General features: G+C 39.5%; 1 protein-coding gene across 3 annotated transcripts in view; it reads left to right on the top strand.

Annotated features, from left to right (window-relative positions):
- The window catches only part of klhl43 (kelch-like family member 43), an 18,473-nt gene extending 1,571 nt beyond the window's left edge, over nucleotides 1-16,902 (top strand). Inside the window, exons 2-9 of one of the 3 annotated variants that reach the window (XM_046059310.1) lie at nucleotides 5,984-6,033; nucleotides 10,190-10,254; nucleotides 10,398-10,749; nucleotides 11,755-11,903; nucleotides 12,493-12,839; nucleotides 13,922-14,221; nucleotides 14,310-14,485; nucleotides 14,790-16,902. In XM_046059310.1, the coding sequence (XP_045915266.1) occupies nucleotides 10,436-10,749; nucleotides 11,755-11,903; nucleotides 12,493-12,839; nucleotides 13,922-14,221; nucleotides 14,310-14,485; nucleotides 14,790-15,582 (2,079 nt within the window). In that variant the 5' untranslated portion in view covers nucleotides 5,984-6,033; nucleotides 10,190-10,254; nucleotides 10,398-10,435 and the 3' untranslated portion in view covers nucleotides 15,583-16,902. The remainder of the gene's footprint in view (nucleotides 1-5,983; nucleotides 6,034-10,189; nucleotides 10,255-10,397; nucleotides 10,750-11,754; nucleotides 11,904-12,492; nucleotides 12,840-13,921; nucleotides 14,222-14,309; nucleotides 14,486-14,789) is intronic. The other 2 variants (XM_046059309.1, XM_046059311.1) reach the window with 2 other exon arrangements.

The following is a 16,902-nucleotide window of genomic DNA, read 5'->3' as shown; positions in this document are numbered from 1 at the left end:
ATATATTCTGTGGTATTGTACCATACATTCTGTGGTACTATATCACATATTCTGTTACTGTACCATATATTCTGTGTTACTATATCATATATTCTGTGGTATTGTACCATACATTCTGTGGTACTATATCACATATTCTGTTACTATAGCATACATTCTTTGGTATTTTACATACATTCTGTGTTACCATACATTTTGTGGTACTTCTATACCACATATTCTGTGTTCATATATTCTGTGGTACTATACCATATATTCTGTGGTATTGTACCATATATTTTATGTTACTATGCCATATATTCTGTAAGGCCGTACACCATATGAATATACCACAGGAACATTTTCCAGTACCACAGTAAATAATTGTAAGGGAAATAGGCTATATGTTTGTTTTTGAATAAAAATATTTAGGCCTATTTGAACTAAAAAAAAAAAGATTTGTTTGTGGATCTGAAAAAACATGCTGAATTCAGGTGACAAGTAATGATCATATTAATTATCAATAAATCTGTTGAGATTAGTTTGTCTGTAAAATTTTCATCACAATTTCTCAATGTGACATCCTCAGATTGCTGATTTGGCTGACCAAGAGTCCAAATACTCAATTTACAAGAATATAAAAAATATAAAGTAGCCTAGTATATCCTCAAATTTGTGAAGCTTTAACCAACAAATGTCAGTTTTAGCTTGATAAATGACGCCCGGCTGAATAATCAGTTGACTAGACTGATCATTTCAGCACATGTTAGAAGATAGAAGATTTTGCTTCTACTCCATCTCAGAGGCAAATATTGTACTTTTTACTCCACAGCATTTGACAGCTTTAGTTACCAGTTACAGAGTACAATTTTATATTTATACCCTTCCTGTCCAGTGAAGTGAATGTTGCTCATAAAGTGTTTCTTTATGGGTTGAGAAAATTCTCCTACTTCTTACGCTAAATAAATTTAAACCCAAAGTTGAAAACTGGGCTGTTTTTCTGAGCTCATGAAAAGCTGAGTTTATAATACCAAACATAAAATATAATGCATTTCTGTAGATTAAACTACCAAACAAATTGATGTTAACTTTAAACAGCAGTAAGATGCAATGTACACATTCATGCAGATAGTATATGATATTATGACACTCTGAAAGTGACCATTAAGCCCAGCGAGTACTTTTACGTATGATCCTTTAAATACATTTAGCTTATGTTAGGCCTACTTGTATTCTTTTACGTACAGGTCTGAATGGTTTTACTTTTACTTGTTGTGGAGTATTTTCACAGTTTAGTGTTAGTACTTTTACTTGAGTAAAGGATCTGAATACTTCTTCCACTAGTGGGAATTAGTGAGATTAACGGTCAAACAAAGGAAGAAGATACACAAGACTGAAACTAAATCTCAGGGTGAGGGAGGTGGGGCGGGGTCGGGTGAGAAGAGAGCCGGCTTCTGGGATATTTTTGGAGGGGAGGGCAACGAGTGGTGCCTGTATTTGGAAATGGAGGTGGATATTAGAGGTGGAAAGAAAAGGGAGATTGGGGAGATGTGTTTGGATCTTAGAGGTCTTTGGGGAGGGGGTTGACTCAAACGTCACAGCTTTGGTTGGGACCCTGATTTCCCTCTGAAACTGACGCATACACACACACACACACACACACACACCAAACACAAGCACCACTGTGGCAGACTGACAGAGGACGGAGTGACGAAGCAAAGGGGAAACTGTTAGACAACAACAACAAAGCAAGAACATAAAAGAAAGTCCAAAGAAAGAAGCTGAGAAACTAAAAGGAAGAGAAGAAGAGCAGGAACGAGAAGAGAGAAAGAGGTAAAGAATATTTTATTTTACCGAATTACAGCTTGTTGAGTCAAGAAGAGTTTGTAAAGCATTTTAAATCTTAAAATCTCCATTTTTATTTCCATTTTAACTTTAAAAATTCTTCCAATCTGTCAAGTACTGTACTTAAGTACAATTTTGAGGTACTTGTACTTTACTTGTTTTCGGCTTATGTTACTTTTTTTTGCTTTTTACTGCACTACATTTATCTGACAGATACTTTATTTTTCAAACAAAACATATGATCAATTTTTATAATATGATAATTATAGATTAAACTAACGGTATGTGAAATGGTTAAAATTAGCTCCACTTCCACCAGCTGTAACATTAAACTGCTGTTTGTTTGTCAATGCTTCAATAATAATATTCAAATAATATATGATATTATGACACTCGACCATTATGCCCAACGAGTGCTTTTATTTTTGATACTTTAAGTACATTTTGCTGATATTACTTTTATACCTTTCCTGACAGTAAGACTTACATTACAGAGTATTTTTGACATATTGCTGCCTTTACTGAAGAGCACTTCTTCCACCACTGGAAACCACATATCAAATTATATGTCTAATGATGTAACCGTATTAATTGGTAATTTATACTAATGTTTATATTTAACTGCTGAGTGGCAACAATGTGAAGCTTACACTACACTGCTGGGGGTGTCAGTCCTTCTCTTTCCAGTCCTTAGCTGTAAAGCACATACACACACATACATGTTGTGTTGGTCAGCAGATATAAATACCCTCATGAGATACGCAATGGAATCCAGCTACAACCACAGAGTGATATGAGGTGGTGGAAAAGCACGCAAGGTGGTGTTTCTTGTGTGTATGTGTGTGTTTTTGCTACAAAAAAAATTATAAAGTCACTGCAGCTAACATCAAAGTTATCAGCTAGCTGGTGAACATAGTGTGTGGGGTGGTGATGGCGCAGTAGATAAGACACAAGCCTTTGGTATGAGAGACCTGGGTTCAATTCCCCATAGTGACACATCCACCAATGTGTCCTTGAGGAAGACATTTAACTCCTAGCCGCTCCAGAGGCGTGCAACCTCTGAAATACTTAGCAATTGTAAGTCGCTTTGGATAAAAGAGTCAGCTAAATGTCATTTATGTATGTAGTGGAGCGTTCATCATCTTAAAAGCAGATATTACCCTGAGGAGCTGGCAGAGGCCAAAAAGAGAGCTAAGAGAGAGAGTTAATAACGGATGTAAATTTATTAGCTAGACACAAACACCACTACAAATGAAAAATATTGTTGCTCTGAAACTGCTGGATATGCAAGTAAGGTAATAATTTTGCTATATCGACGTAAAACATGATTGTTTACACTCCCTCCAAGTGGCCAAAAAATCATTACTGCAGATTTGAAAGGTAGGGCGACATTTGGGGAAATGAACTGATTCACTTTGTTAGTGAGAGTTAGTCATATAAATCTCATGTTTGTATATTAAGCATGGAGCTAGAGCAAAGTCGCTTAGCTTAGCTTAGCATAAAGACCAGAAGAAGCAAGTCTGGCTCTTCAAAAACACACATGCTAACATTAGCTAACATTAGCTACCATAAGCTACTTGTCATACCAGCCTAAACAATTAACTAAATAAAATAACTGTTCAGAACTTTGTCAATATTTTCCTATAATAGTACCATTTTTGAGAAATGATCAGGACTTAAAATTTAGGTCAAATAAAGGGTTATAAGGGAATCCTGTTCTCCTATGAGAAACTTGATCTCAGAGGTTTTTGAAAATCTAACTCAACTCCAAAAGCTGTCAGATGTCATTACAGGTCAGATATTTGTGTGATGACCCAGATACCAAACAAACAAATGCAGGAGAATAAAAACTGTTATGTGTTTTGTTTCGTATGAATTCAACTTCTTTTTTCTCTCAGAAGTCTTGTGACAGCATGAAATCTGTCACTCCGACCTCAGTCAGGGTAAACCACATCAAACCAGAACAACAAAGACACTTAGTGAATCAGGATTACAAGATTGTGGTTCTACTGTGCAGCTCCCCTCTGTGAAAGTCATCAGTAATGCCTCTTATTTGGGAAGGACACAGGTGTTGTGTTTTCTGCAAACACTCCTTAAAAACACAGCAAGTATGAGAAGGCTTCACTTAATGTACGCTGACAAATCTGGGCTAGTTTGCAAAATTAAATGCCCAGATTCACACCCAAGCACAAGATATCTAAAAATAAAAATCCAAGACCAAAGCAGTGCTTGGATTACCACCCCATCTCCTTTTCTTGCACACTAATCAGTTAATTTTTCTCTTTTAATTTTGACATTCACACGTCACCACCTAAAATACAAATCCATTTGTAATTACTTTATGTCAATTCTCTGTTCTTGCAGTTAACAAACACAGAGGTTTTTTCTCTGCGCTAGACACTAAACAGCCATCAGATTACTGAGGAGACTGTCAGTTTTGATACGATGACACAACTTCAAACATTACATTTATTGTTAGTAATGTTTAAATCAAAAGAAGAGTTGACTGGGATGCTACCAGAGTAGGTTAAGGATGTAAATAAATGTCTATTAAGCTGCAAGCTGAAGCTGACGTTTCCATGCAGCAGGTGTTGTGTTCAACCATCTGGGTCGAGACGCTGGCAGTGATTCAAACTGAGATCTATTTCTGGATGTTTACATTAATATGCTTCAAAGTCACATACAGATGATTGTTTTACTGTAAAGACCTTCAGTGTTTTGATTTATGGAAACTGTTATGTAACATTTTTCAGAATAATTTAGGAACTCACATTTCTTTAGGTCCTCGCTCTGTTACTGAAAATCATCATTACTTCAGAAACTGTTTTTATTCTCCTGCATTTGTTTGTTTGGTATCTGGGTCATCACACAAATATCTGACCTGTAATGACATCTGACAGCTTTTGGAGTTGAGTTAGATTTTCAAAAACCTCAGGGATCAAGTTTCTCATAGGAGAACAGGATTCCCTTATAACCCTTTATTTGACCTAAATTTTAAGTCCTGATCATTTCAAAAAATTGTACTTTTATAGGAAAATATTGACAAAGTTCTGAACAGTTATTTTATCGAGCTGTTTAGTTGTTGATTTCCAATATTCCATTAAAGTGTAAAGCAACAAAACAATATTGTTGAGAACATTATTCTTTTTGTGAATATTTTCCTTAATAGTCACAATTTTAAACACAAAATATATATTAGAAAAAAATTAATCAAGAAGAAATATACATATGCTCACATTTATTGTCCATACAAACACTAATATAGGTACCTAAATACTTTTTGTACATACATATATAAATACTTAAGGTTTGTAAAGATATAAAAGAAAAAACTGTAGCATGAATTTTACGCTTGCCTGTAAACTAATCACATTTTTTTATGTTCAACTGTTTGCATTGATTAAAAGAGGTTATCCTATTTTAGCATTCAATTTCAATTATACTGAGAGTAAACAAGTTACAACCTGTAATTAGTGCCAAATTAATCAGCTCTTCAGTAAACCTCTTAGGAATGTACTGGAAATGTACGTACCTGTAAAATAAATCCATATATCTAATTATTTGACTGTGGTTTTAGTACCGAACAGTAGGAAAGTGGGAAAATATCTACAAATGCTTCAAGTATTTAATCCTCAGGTTGCTAATGAGGCAGCAGTGATGTTGTTTTGAAATGAGATGCTGTTGTTGGTTACAATATGTTTTGTTGTTGTTGGTGGTGAAGTCTGGCAGCTGCTCTCTACACTAACCTTGGTCCCAGATATTTCTGAAGGGCGATCTCTGCAGAGCAAAGATTATTGTCATGCCACAGAATCACAGTTCCTGTAATTACATTTTCAATTGTAACAATTGTACAAGTAATTTTCTTCCATTTTTATTTAATACTACTTAATACTTCTACTCCACTACATTTCAAAGAAACATATTGTGTATAAATACTTTTTACTCCACAGCATTTATCTACAGTTACTATTTTCTTAACTTAAACGAGATCATTTCATTTAAATAACAGTTTCAAGCCAAAACAGGTGAACTTATGCAGTAATTCACAAAAAAAACAAAGATTAGCAAAAAGTTGGTGTATCATAACTTTGTGTTTTCTTCTTTGTTCTCCCAATAATCATCTCACAACCCCTCGGATTTATCTGGTGACCCTCTGGAGGGGCCTGACCCCTAGGTTGGGAACCACAGGACTACACCTGACCCAGCACTGTATGTGAAGTAGTCAAAACTACTCGACCAGCTACAACAGTAAAATGCAGCTTAAAAATTGATGCATCCATATAAACAGTGTAATAATGTCGTATATATTAATAATCAGTCTACAGAAGCAGTACTTTTACTTCTGATACTTAAGTACATTTTGCTTATAATACTTTTACTTAAGTATGTTTTTGAATGCAGGATTTTAACTTGTAATGGGGAATTTTGTTACACTGTGGTAGGGGTACTTTTACTTAATCTAAAGGATCTAAATACTTCTTCCACCACTTATTATCTGAGCTTCTTTTCAAGATTATCAATAGATGTTTCTGGATTTCTTGTAAAACTAAGGCGTGCTGGAGTTGTGGAAACGAGAGGTCGAAGCTCTTGAGCATCTGCTCTGTTTTTTTGAAAAAGCAGAACAGAGGTGACATAGGACATTTGTTTATCTCCCACCTTGTTGTTTTTGGATGAATCAAACATGTTTTTGTCATTATCCTGCCCCTCATGTCTACAGTTGGCCCTAACACTGAATTTATCACCTCCCCATATGTTTTTAATGGCTCTGTGCTTCTGTGAGGGTCACATTCACAGAAACCCTTGACCTCTGACAAATAACACAAACCTCCTTATCCAAACTTTTGAGGAGTGTCTGTCATGCTGCAGCCGATCATTAATGCCACTCTTCTTCTAAGTAAATTTGTGCTGTAATGAGGTTACACAGCATCCTGGCTGTTGGATGTTACTGTTTAAAGAGTGATTGCAACATCCCAAATAGCCTATATGGTCTGTAACTGTGAGCCGCTCCTCGTCATATGACACCGACAACAGCTGCTGCTCTGTCCTGCACAATCCTGTCTCCTTCCCCCGGTCTGTCCATCTGTGGAGCCTGTTGGCCAGCGAGCCAATAGGTGCTATTTAAAAAGAGCGAAGTGGATTCAGACACACAGCGAATTAGGATGGAGGAAAAGTGGGGCGGAGAGAAGTGTGTATATATTTGTGGTCATGATGGTTCACTGCAGTTGTGTTTGTGTGTGTGTATGGATACTTTTTCCATGAGGATAGACGTTTACAAGTAAAGTTACAACAGGGCTGTCATTCAGGTTGGAGAGTTTAAGGTTTCAGGAGCAGGAAAACGGGTAGAAGCATTATTAGCATTGTCATTATCAAAATGGCCACCAGATGAGGTTATTATGGAGAAGGAACCGCCAGCAGAAGATTCAAAATGAATGGAAAATCAACTAAGTGACACTAATTTTTGATATTCTGAAAATGTACAGTATCTTAAGTTTCTAGAGTATTAAGCACATTTAATTTCAAAGCACATTAATGACCATAAAATGTCAAATAAAGTTAAATACTAATTAAGAGTCAGTCATGCTAAATGCCAAGGTTGGCATGCTAACATGCTAATGCTAAGCAGCTATTATGTTTAACATTTTCACATCAGGTTAGTTTAGCTTGTTTGCATAAACACAAATTACAGGTGAGGCTGATGGGAATGTTGGTAGTTTTGCAGGTATTTGGTCATAAACCAAACCAATTGTACAAAATTTAACCTGATAATGACGCTAGAGGAAAAGTCAGAGGATCACCAAAGTTATCAGTATTCATTGTCTGGGATCAGTGAATGTCTTTTCAATGTTTCGTGGCAATTTATCCAACAGTTGTTGAGATGTTTTAGTCTGGGCCAAAGTGGTGGACTGACCGACAGAGGCATTGCTATCCCTGTAGCCAGCTAGCATGACTAAAATGATTTAAAGTCTTATTTATTAAAAAGACCAAAAGTCAGATTGTGAAAAGCTTCCATTCAGTCTAATAATTAACTGACAATAAATGTGTCCAATAACACTAAAGTTGAAGCAAAGATGAGAAAATGTAAAGAGAAAGCGGAATCTTAATGAAGCTCAATCAGAGAAAGATCACGTGTAACTGGCACACAGCGAAGGCTTCAAATAGGCACTGGGGTTACTTTTCATCCCCAGACTGACACAGCACAGAGGTGATCTCTGCACTCGGCTCAGGTGAACAATAACAAACTGTGAGCCAGGAACAAAGATGTCTCCTGTTGCTGTTTACCAGCAGAAGTCCAGCTCACTTTAAAGCTCTTCATCACGGCTGGGAGGCCTCATTGCTGTATTTTCAAAAAAGTAGTTTAGCAGTTAACATTATTCCATAGTTATCATTTCGAGCTGCATTGGCCTTGTTATGGCAGGTGAAGACTTGTGTTACACATGCTTTGTTGTTTCAAAAGCTTTGTAAACAGCAAGTAAGCTGACCTTTTTTTATGTCAAGGACATCCACTTTTTTTGTGCATGTAGCCTACTGTACAACATTGACTTGTCAACAAATAAGAACATTATACGTTTCCTCAAACATGCTGCCAAATGAGTGAAATCACCACCCACTCACCGCCTTGCCAAGATTGGGATACACCTATTATTTTTTTTAAAGGAATTCTGACTAACTAAATATTATTATAAATTTGACTAGAGTCTGGACACGTCATTGTTGAGGTTCTGTGCCAAACAAACTTTTCACACTTTCACAGTAGAGTTTTGATTTGGATCTGGTGTCCAGTCTTTTTTATTTTCCTTTCATTCATGCACTCCTTCACAGGGAGAACAACAGATGCACAACCAAACCAACACAAAAGTACAAAAGAAACTACAGAAATTTAGATATATGCCACTTAAATCCCCTTAATTGTATCCAGGGAAACTACACCATTTATTATTTAAGTCAGACCTCCTGTCCTCTCTGCACATCATCCATTAAATGCAATCGCTACACTCTCTTTTACAGTCTCCACTACACTGATCTGCTGCGGTTTGCAGACAGCAGCTCAGTCTTGAATATGATTCCCCAGTTGGTTTATACGCGAAACACACAGCGTGTGAAATGCAGCACTGAATGCTTGGGGCGTGGCTGCTGTAAACCACAAACCCAACCCTGATCTCTGGACGGCCTCTCAAGAGGACACTCGCACCTGTCATTCACACGGCTGCTGGCCCATAGAGACAGAGTTAGTAGGTGGATTTAGAAAAGATGTTGGCTCTCAGTCTGTGTGTTGTGTGATGTTCAGTGATTAGCAGAGTAATGTGCATCTGTCGTTTGGTTTGATGTGTCCTCCAGTGACCGTGAAATAATACTGTGTTTTCTGGAGACATTTGCCAGGTGTGTTTCAGTTGTTTATCAGGAATACACTTTTTGCTTTGAACACATTTTTCTCTTTTATGATAATTCGAGATATAAAGACACATTGTGGCTGACAAAGAAGAGATGACAAAATATTTTAAGAGAGGTGGAAAGTGATTCTTGTTTTCTTTAGAGTTACAGTCTGTGGAAGTCAAACAGAACAACCCAAGTGATTGTATAGTGTATTCAGGAAACCATTTGTATTTTTGCATATTTTATCTACTAAAAATCTCAGAACATTTACATTACTCAGTAACATAATCCATAGATGTTTTATATGATTTTGTATTAGGATTAAGACCAACTTTATTGTCCCTGAGGGGAAATTTGTCTTGGGCATCAGTGCCGGATGAGGCTGCAGTAAGCAACAGTAACACATTTGGACTTTACATTCACATACATCATACAGTCCCACACAATACATTAAGTTACATTGCACAAGTATCAGAGGCCATACCCCTGTCAATAATTAATTACGAGGTAAGTAGAACCTGCATGATATAAACCAATGAATTATTATATTCAGTTGCACTTGAGCACATAAACAATATATCAACACTAAAGTACATCCACCACAATTCTATATTAAAAAAGAAGAACTCATATAAGACCTATGTAATTTGTGCAGTGAGAAAATCATTGTCTAAGTCCTACTGTCCACCTTCTACAAAGAATCAACAATAACACAATATTTAAACTCATACAAATTAATAGCTGCATGGAGAAATATACATCAAATTATCCCCTAAACTGGGATGTATTGGGGATTTCTGACATAAATGTAAAATAAATGGAATAAATTGGTGCACTAGTTTGACTCATTCAAATAATCCCATTGTGCCAAACTGGGCCTTTAATGGGACAATTGAATTTCAGCCTTAAAGATCAATCAAAGGATTTGAACAGCCTTTGTCTTCACTTTGCAAATAACACTTACATCTTTACCTTTTCCTTCTTTTTTCCCCAGGTGCTGTGTTAACGTGAAACCACAATACACATCTTCCACATCCAGCCAAAAGCAGAGTGCTTCAGGTATTTTTTGTCAGTAAAGGAAGTCAGCACTTATCTCAGTATCAGGAAGCATTTTCCATTTAATTTTGTTGATTAGCTGGATTTTTAGGAAGTGAGCCAGTGTCCCTGTCTGTCAAGAAGTCAGTAAACCTTATTAAACTTAGGTACAATCCCACAAAAAAACCCCATCAACAGTCAAACGATGGCCCCCAAAAAGAAGGCCCTGCGTCAGAAGAAGCCTGCCGAGGAACCCATCTCTAAGGTCGCGATGGAGACCGCCCCGGTGCCGCTGAAGGTGGAGAGCCGTGGGGACGGTGTGGTGGTGGTGGAGACTGGGGTGAAGAAGATTGAGCAGATGGCTGCGTTGGACATCGCTCAGCTAAATAGCCTCAACCTGCCGCTGCCCCCGCCAATCATCAAGCCTGGAGAGAGAGGCCTCGGCCTGGGCAGTGAGCTGACACGACCCCTGCATGGAAACGCCCTGCTGGAGGAGCTCAGCAAGATGCGGCAGGAGAAGTAGGTTCTGGTGCCACAATTGATGGAATTTAGTGCTGGGCAACGATTAAAATTTTTAATCGCGATGAATCGCATAATTATGTGCAGAATTGTGCAATAACATGTGGTTTGCAACCACTTTAAACAAATAAGGTGCTTTTTACCAACAGTATCCCCTTTACACAGTAGTAATAAAATATTTAGCTATATAATATTTAGTGACTATGTTTTGATTTTAAGAACGTTCCTAAGATCGACATCTTACCCAATACTAATCAGCATGCAGTGCGTAGCTCTCCACTTCGCTATGGCATTTGATCGCTTGTCTTGCTTTTGTTTATCTACTTCTCCCACATGCTGCATCCAGCGTAGTCTGCCGAAGCCTCCCTCCACTCTTGTTTGGGTGGGTGATTTGCAGGCTGGTCAACACCCACCCCTCCTGTGACCCATGGTTTGACTGTATGTGTATTCAGAGCCAGTGAGCATGGGACTTTCAAAATAATAATAATAAAAACTGCATTAACGTGCGATAAAATAATTGTCAGCGTTAATTAATTAATGCGTTAACGTGACAATAACGCGTTAACGTGCCCAGCCCTAATGAAATTATGATACAATTAAATGCTATGCAATTATGATACAACACGATACAACACGATAACGATAAAGTACGACTACAATACAATATAGTTACGATACAATCCGATTATGAAACGGCACAATCATGATACGATATAATATGATTAAACAACGGCTCAATTACGATGCAATACAATTAAGTAACAGCACAAATCAGATACAATACTATTACAATAGAATACAATACAATATGATTACAAAATGGCACACTGATGATATGATACAGTATTTATATTGTCACTAAATATATTGCATTAAATGGTAATTTGCCCTTTCCTACATCATTATACCATTATATTATAACATATTGTATCATGTCATGAGATATTGTATCAGATATGTATGACAACTATCGATCCCTTTGTGTGCACCTGCTCTCGCCCTCAGGTTCCTGACTGACTTGGAGTTGGCCTGTAAGACAAAGGCCTTTGATGTCCACAAGCTGGTCATCTCCTCAGTCAGTCAGTACTTCAGAGAGATTCTGGCCAAAGACCCCAGCATGAAGCGCCTGGAGCTGCCCTCCCTCTCACCTCTAGGTAGGCCATCCAACAGGATCTCTACCAATTCAATTTACTTGAAGACAACATTGTATCAATAAGATGTATTTATCCCCTTCACCTGCTTTTCATTTATCTATTGCATCAATCCTCACATAAAGCAGAATGAAAAGGGTCGTATGGATATATGGAGAGTTGTTTTGTTCAGACCCGTATTGAAGGAAACAACAAACAATCCTGTTACATATTATATTAAATATCAAGGAGCATGATAATGTCTATTATGAGAACCTTTCAGTCAGACTTTATTTTAACTTCTAGTCAAGATTCCAAACTTTCTAGATGCCATATATATTACAACATTAAATAAAACACATTAGTGGCCCTAAAAAGAAAATTATAGTATTTCACTCAGCCTGAGCATCATAAATCCTCAATGAAACTTCGGGCAACTAAAATGTTTTTCTAACTTTAAAGGTGCTTGAAGGGGGATTTAATTTAGTCTCTTGTGTCCAGAGCAGGCTTTGTTTCTGCTTCCTGACAAAATATCTTGTTTCCCATCTTAGAGACTCAGGTTGTGCTAAATCAAACGCCTGTCTTGCTCTACCCCCCCTCCTCTGTCTTGCAGGCCTGGCCAACGTTATCACCTTCGCCTACCTGGGTCGTGTCCACATGTCCCTGTACACCATCGGTTGCACCGTCTCCGCCGCCGCCACCCTGCAGATCCCTCAACTCCTCAAGATGTGCATGGACTTCCTGCTTGCCGAGCTCAACGTGCAGACCTGTGTCTACATCTGGAACATTGCTGCCGCGTACGGCCTGCTGCCTGTGTGTGACGCCGCTCGTCGCTTCGTCCTGGAGAACTTTGTGCAGTTCGCCGACACGCCGCTGTTCAACCAGCTGACCCTGGAGCAGATCTCTGCCTTCCTGCAGGACGACTCCCTGCTGTTGCAGTCAGAGGTCACGGCCTTCCAGGTCAGAGGTCAAAATTTGTCTTTACAGGTCTGACGTTGAAAATGATATGCTGTTTTTATTTCCTTATGAATTAATTGCACTAGATTGAATCACAGCTGCCCTTGAATCGTTACAATCAATTTTAATTCAACTCAGAAAATTTTTTACAAGAATTAGTGAGAACGTAACATTCACTTCTGAAGTCCTAATTGGGGAGATCTTCTAGGAAGCAACTGCTGCGTCTTCTAGTATTAACTCAACCCTCTGGTCCTTCCTGCTATTTTCATCCAGACCTAAAAACAGACCCCAGACCAGCTGCTCAGAGCATAACAGAGATCCATGAACACCAGTCACTGCAGGTCGACTGTGAGGAGAAACCACCAATTATAACTCACTGTACGCAAGAAAAGAGCTCGTTTATTAATATACAACTCCATTACAGACCTAAATAGACAAGCAGCTGAGGAGGAGAGAAGCACTGATGGTTGCATTTATAAACTCGACCAAATGTCAGTCCGTCTCCATGACTCTATTTCTTATATCTTTCTATTACTGGAATTGTTTTTTATTAATTTTAGAATTTTTTTATTTTAATTTGCTACCAAAATCAACTTGTGCTTTAAAATAGTATCAGTCACGTCAAAAATATAACCAAATGAGAAATTAATACCGGATGTTAAATAAGTAAAAGAAATACAAAATAAAACTTTATACTTTTCATTTAACCTCCAATGAGTTTCTAAATAAAAGCAAATGTGTTATATTTTTTCCCTTTGCCACCAATGAGTTAAGATTAAATTATTTTACACGTATTTTTATTTTCACTAGCTTATATTATTTTTCAGCTCCTTAGTTTTCCTATTTTTGGGGTTTTGACACTCATTTAATCACCAATCTATTTCCTGTTGGTCCCAAGGAACACTTCTGATCTTCCTCCTTTAAAAACTATTTAGTTTATTGACATACTCAGTCATATTTTAACTTGTTTGTGCTGCAGCTATATTTAAGCCACTTTTTGTAACTAGAAAGAAACAGAATTATATTATTGATGTTACATTTCAATCGTATGCACTGAAAACATCTTTCTCTCTCTCTTTCTCCAGCTGGCCATGAAGTGGCTCGACTTCGACGCTTCTCGTCAGGCTCACGCCGCAGAGCTCCTGTCTCATATCCGCTTTGAGACGATCCCGGCCAGCGAGCTGGTGAGTCAGATCCAGCCGGTGCCCCGCATGATGATGGACCCTCAGTGCCACCGCCTGCTGGTGGACGCCATGAACTACCACCTGCTGCCCTACCAGCAGAACACCCTGCAGTCAAGACGCACACAGGTCCGTGCCAGTCAGCAGACCCTGCTCACCGTCGGCGGTCGACCATCACTCACAGAGAGAGCTCTCAGCCGCGAGGTTGGTGCTTTGTGCGTGAGGTTTATGCTCACCATCTTAAAAGAAACACAACAAAAAACCCTCATTGACCTTTGACCCTGGTGTCCAGGTGCTGTGGAGGGACCCTCGTGAAGGAGGAGCCTCCTGGCGTCACCTCACCCAGCTGCCGGCGAAGAGCTTCAACCAGTGTGTGGCTGTGATGGATGGCTTCCTGTACGTGGCCGGAGGAGAGGACCAGAACGATGCCCGCAACCAGGCCAAACACGCCGTTAGCACCCTCAGCAGGTACAAAACAAATATCTTAAGACATACAGGCAGTGAAAAAAATAGGTAACTGATAAGAAGGTAAAGCAGGACACACCTGAAGGCCCTAATATTCCCAAACAAAGTAACAACTAATCATACAAAACAGTTGCCACACTGCAAAAACTAAAATCTAAGTAAGATTAATTAACTTTTTTTTTTTCCTTAAGTTGCAAGTGAAATATTCTTATTCTGCCCTGGGGGTCTGGGGCCCACTTTGCGGGTTGGTGATCCAGCCCTGCACAAATCTCTCTAAACCTGACCCTCTGCCCTTTACCTCCCCCAGATATGACCCTCGCTTCAACACCTGGCTCCACTTGGCCAGCATGCGTCAGCGCCGCACGCACTTCTCTCTGGCAGCCAGCGGCGGCCGCCTGTTCGCCATCGGAGGCCGTAACGTGGAAGGTCTCCTGGCCACCACTGAGAGCTACCTTCCCTCCTCCAACACCTGGCACATGCGCGCACCCATGGAGGTGCCTCGCTGCTGCCACTCCAGCGCCACCCTGCCCTCCGGAGACATCCTGGTGACCGGCGGGTACATCAACTGCGCCTACTCTCGCTCTGTGGCGTGCTACAAAGTGGAGACTGACACCTGGACCGAGAAGGCCTCCATGGAGACGCCCCGCGGATGGCACTGCTCTGCCACCCTTGGTGGGAAGGTGTATGTGGTGGGAGGAAGCCAGCTGGGGCCCGCCGGCGAGCGGGTGGATGTGCTCTCTGTGGAGGTCTTCTCCCCAGAGAGTGGCATGTGGAGCCGGGCCGCCCCTCTCCTCCTCGGCGTGAGCACCGCCGGTCTGTCCCCACTGGCTGACAAGCTGTACCTGCTGGGAGGCTGGAACGAGGCGGAGAAGCGCTACAAGGCGGCCGTCCAGAAGTACGACCCGGCCACGGACAGCTGGTCCTTGGCGGAGGATCTGCCCGAGCCAACAGTGGGAGTGTCCTGCTGCACCCTGACCCTGCCACCCCGCCACACACCACGCCGACAGCAGCACCGCAACACCCCGGGCCACGAAGAGCAGCAGCAGAAGAACCGGAGCAGGGAAAGCAGCATGGCTCCTTCACAAACCATCACAGCGTAGGAAGGGAGGAAGGGAGAGACTAGAAGAGAGGAGGGAGGGTTTAACCTCTGGATCATGTCTGCTATTTATTCTGTTTATATCTGTGAAAAAAAAAATACCCACTTAAAAGTAAAACAGAAAAAGATATTTGGAAAAAACATCTAAAAGTATTGATAACAATGACGGAGGATTGCACTGGACAAAATTTGCCTGTTTTCCATAGATTTGCACAATTAGGATGTTTCCGGAAGTGATTTTGTGGTGTTCAAAGAACATTTTCGCTCGACATCTGTCCTGTATTATGTCTAAAGCAGCAAAATTAAAATTAGATGCTGATTTAAGAGACAGGCAGTGGCACAACTTACATGTCGTGCAAGAAATAAGAGGATCTTGCATGGTCTGAAGTGGTCCAGGAGGTTTTACATTGATGGAAACTTTGGAGAGAAAAGGTGGATGAGAGATTAATTGTAGTCGAGCAGGTGGAGGCAGAGAGGTGATGGATGGAGGATGAAGAATGGAAAGATGGGAACAGTGGCTTGTCTGTGTTTGAGCGTGTTTGGGTTGAACAAAACGTCACTGTGAATCCACTGGCAGTTAATACACAAAGATGTATCTAGGTGTGTGATGTGAAAATAAGTGTGAATGTGTGTGTGTGACAGCGACGAGTGAATGATGTGTGTGTGTGTGGTCGCTACAGGAAATGAGCCAATTCTGACAAAAAAACGGCAATAATGAAGATTTCTCATTAGCAAACTTTGAATATTTCTCAGGATAGAAGCAGTAGTGTAGCTGAATTGTGACAAAAATCTTTTAAAAAATATAGATGAGATACTAAATATTTTATAAGTGCAATGCAGTGAAGGGACTAAGATGTAAACACAAGAGGAAGGCAGTGTGAACTCAACACCACAGGTGAGATTTAAAAGGAAATAAACTGGAAAACATTAAAGTCTCCACAAATTAAAGTTTCCCAAGAAACCAAGATTACAGAAAATGCTTATAAAATTATATAAAATCTTTTCATAAAAATCTTAAAAATTATTTATACAAATGCAACAAATAAAGAAAAAGACATTTTAAACATTTTAAATCTCACCTGTATTTTGAAACATTTGCCTCATCTTATATTATTTTTAGCATAATTTTTACTGAAACTTAAGACGAACTACCAACTGAAGAACCAGTGAGACTCCAGCGGGCGGAGCTAAGCTAACAGCTTAGCTCTGAGAGTTAATAATGAATATAGTTTTTATTATGAGATACAATGAGGCTAATCTGGCTCACTTTATCGGCTAAATCCCTCTGAATTTGTCTCCTTCTTGGCACCAGATGAACTCTGTA

Source organism: Micropterus dolomieu, linkage group LG09 (assembly GCF_021292245.1).
Source record: "Micropterus dolomieu isolate WLL.071019.BEF.003 ecotype Adirondacks linkage group LG09, ASM2129224v1, whole genome shotgun sequence".
In the NCBI taxonomy this organism is placed as follows: Eukaryota; Metazoa; Chordata; class Actinopteri; order Centrarchiformes; family Centrarchidae; genus Micropterus; species Micropterus dolomieu.
This window is presented reverse-complemented; position numbering and strand designations above follow the sequence as displayed.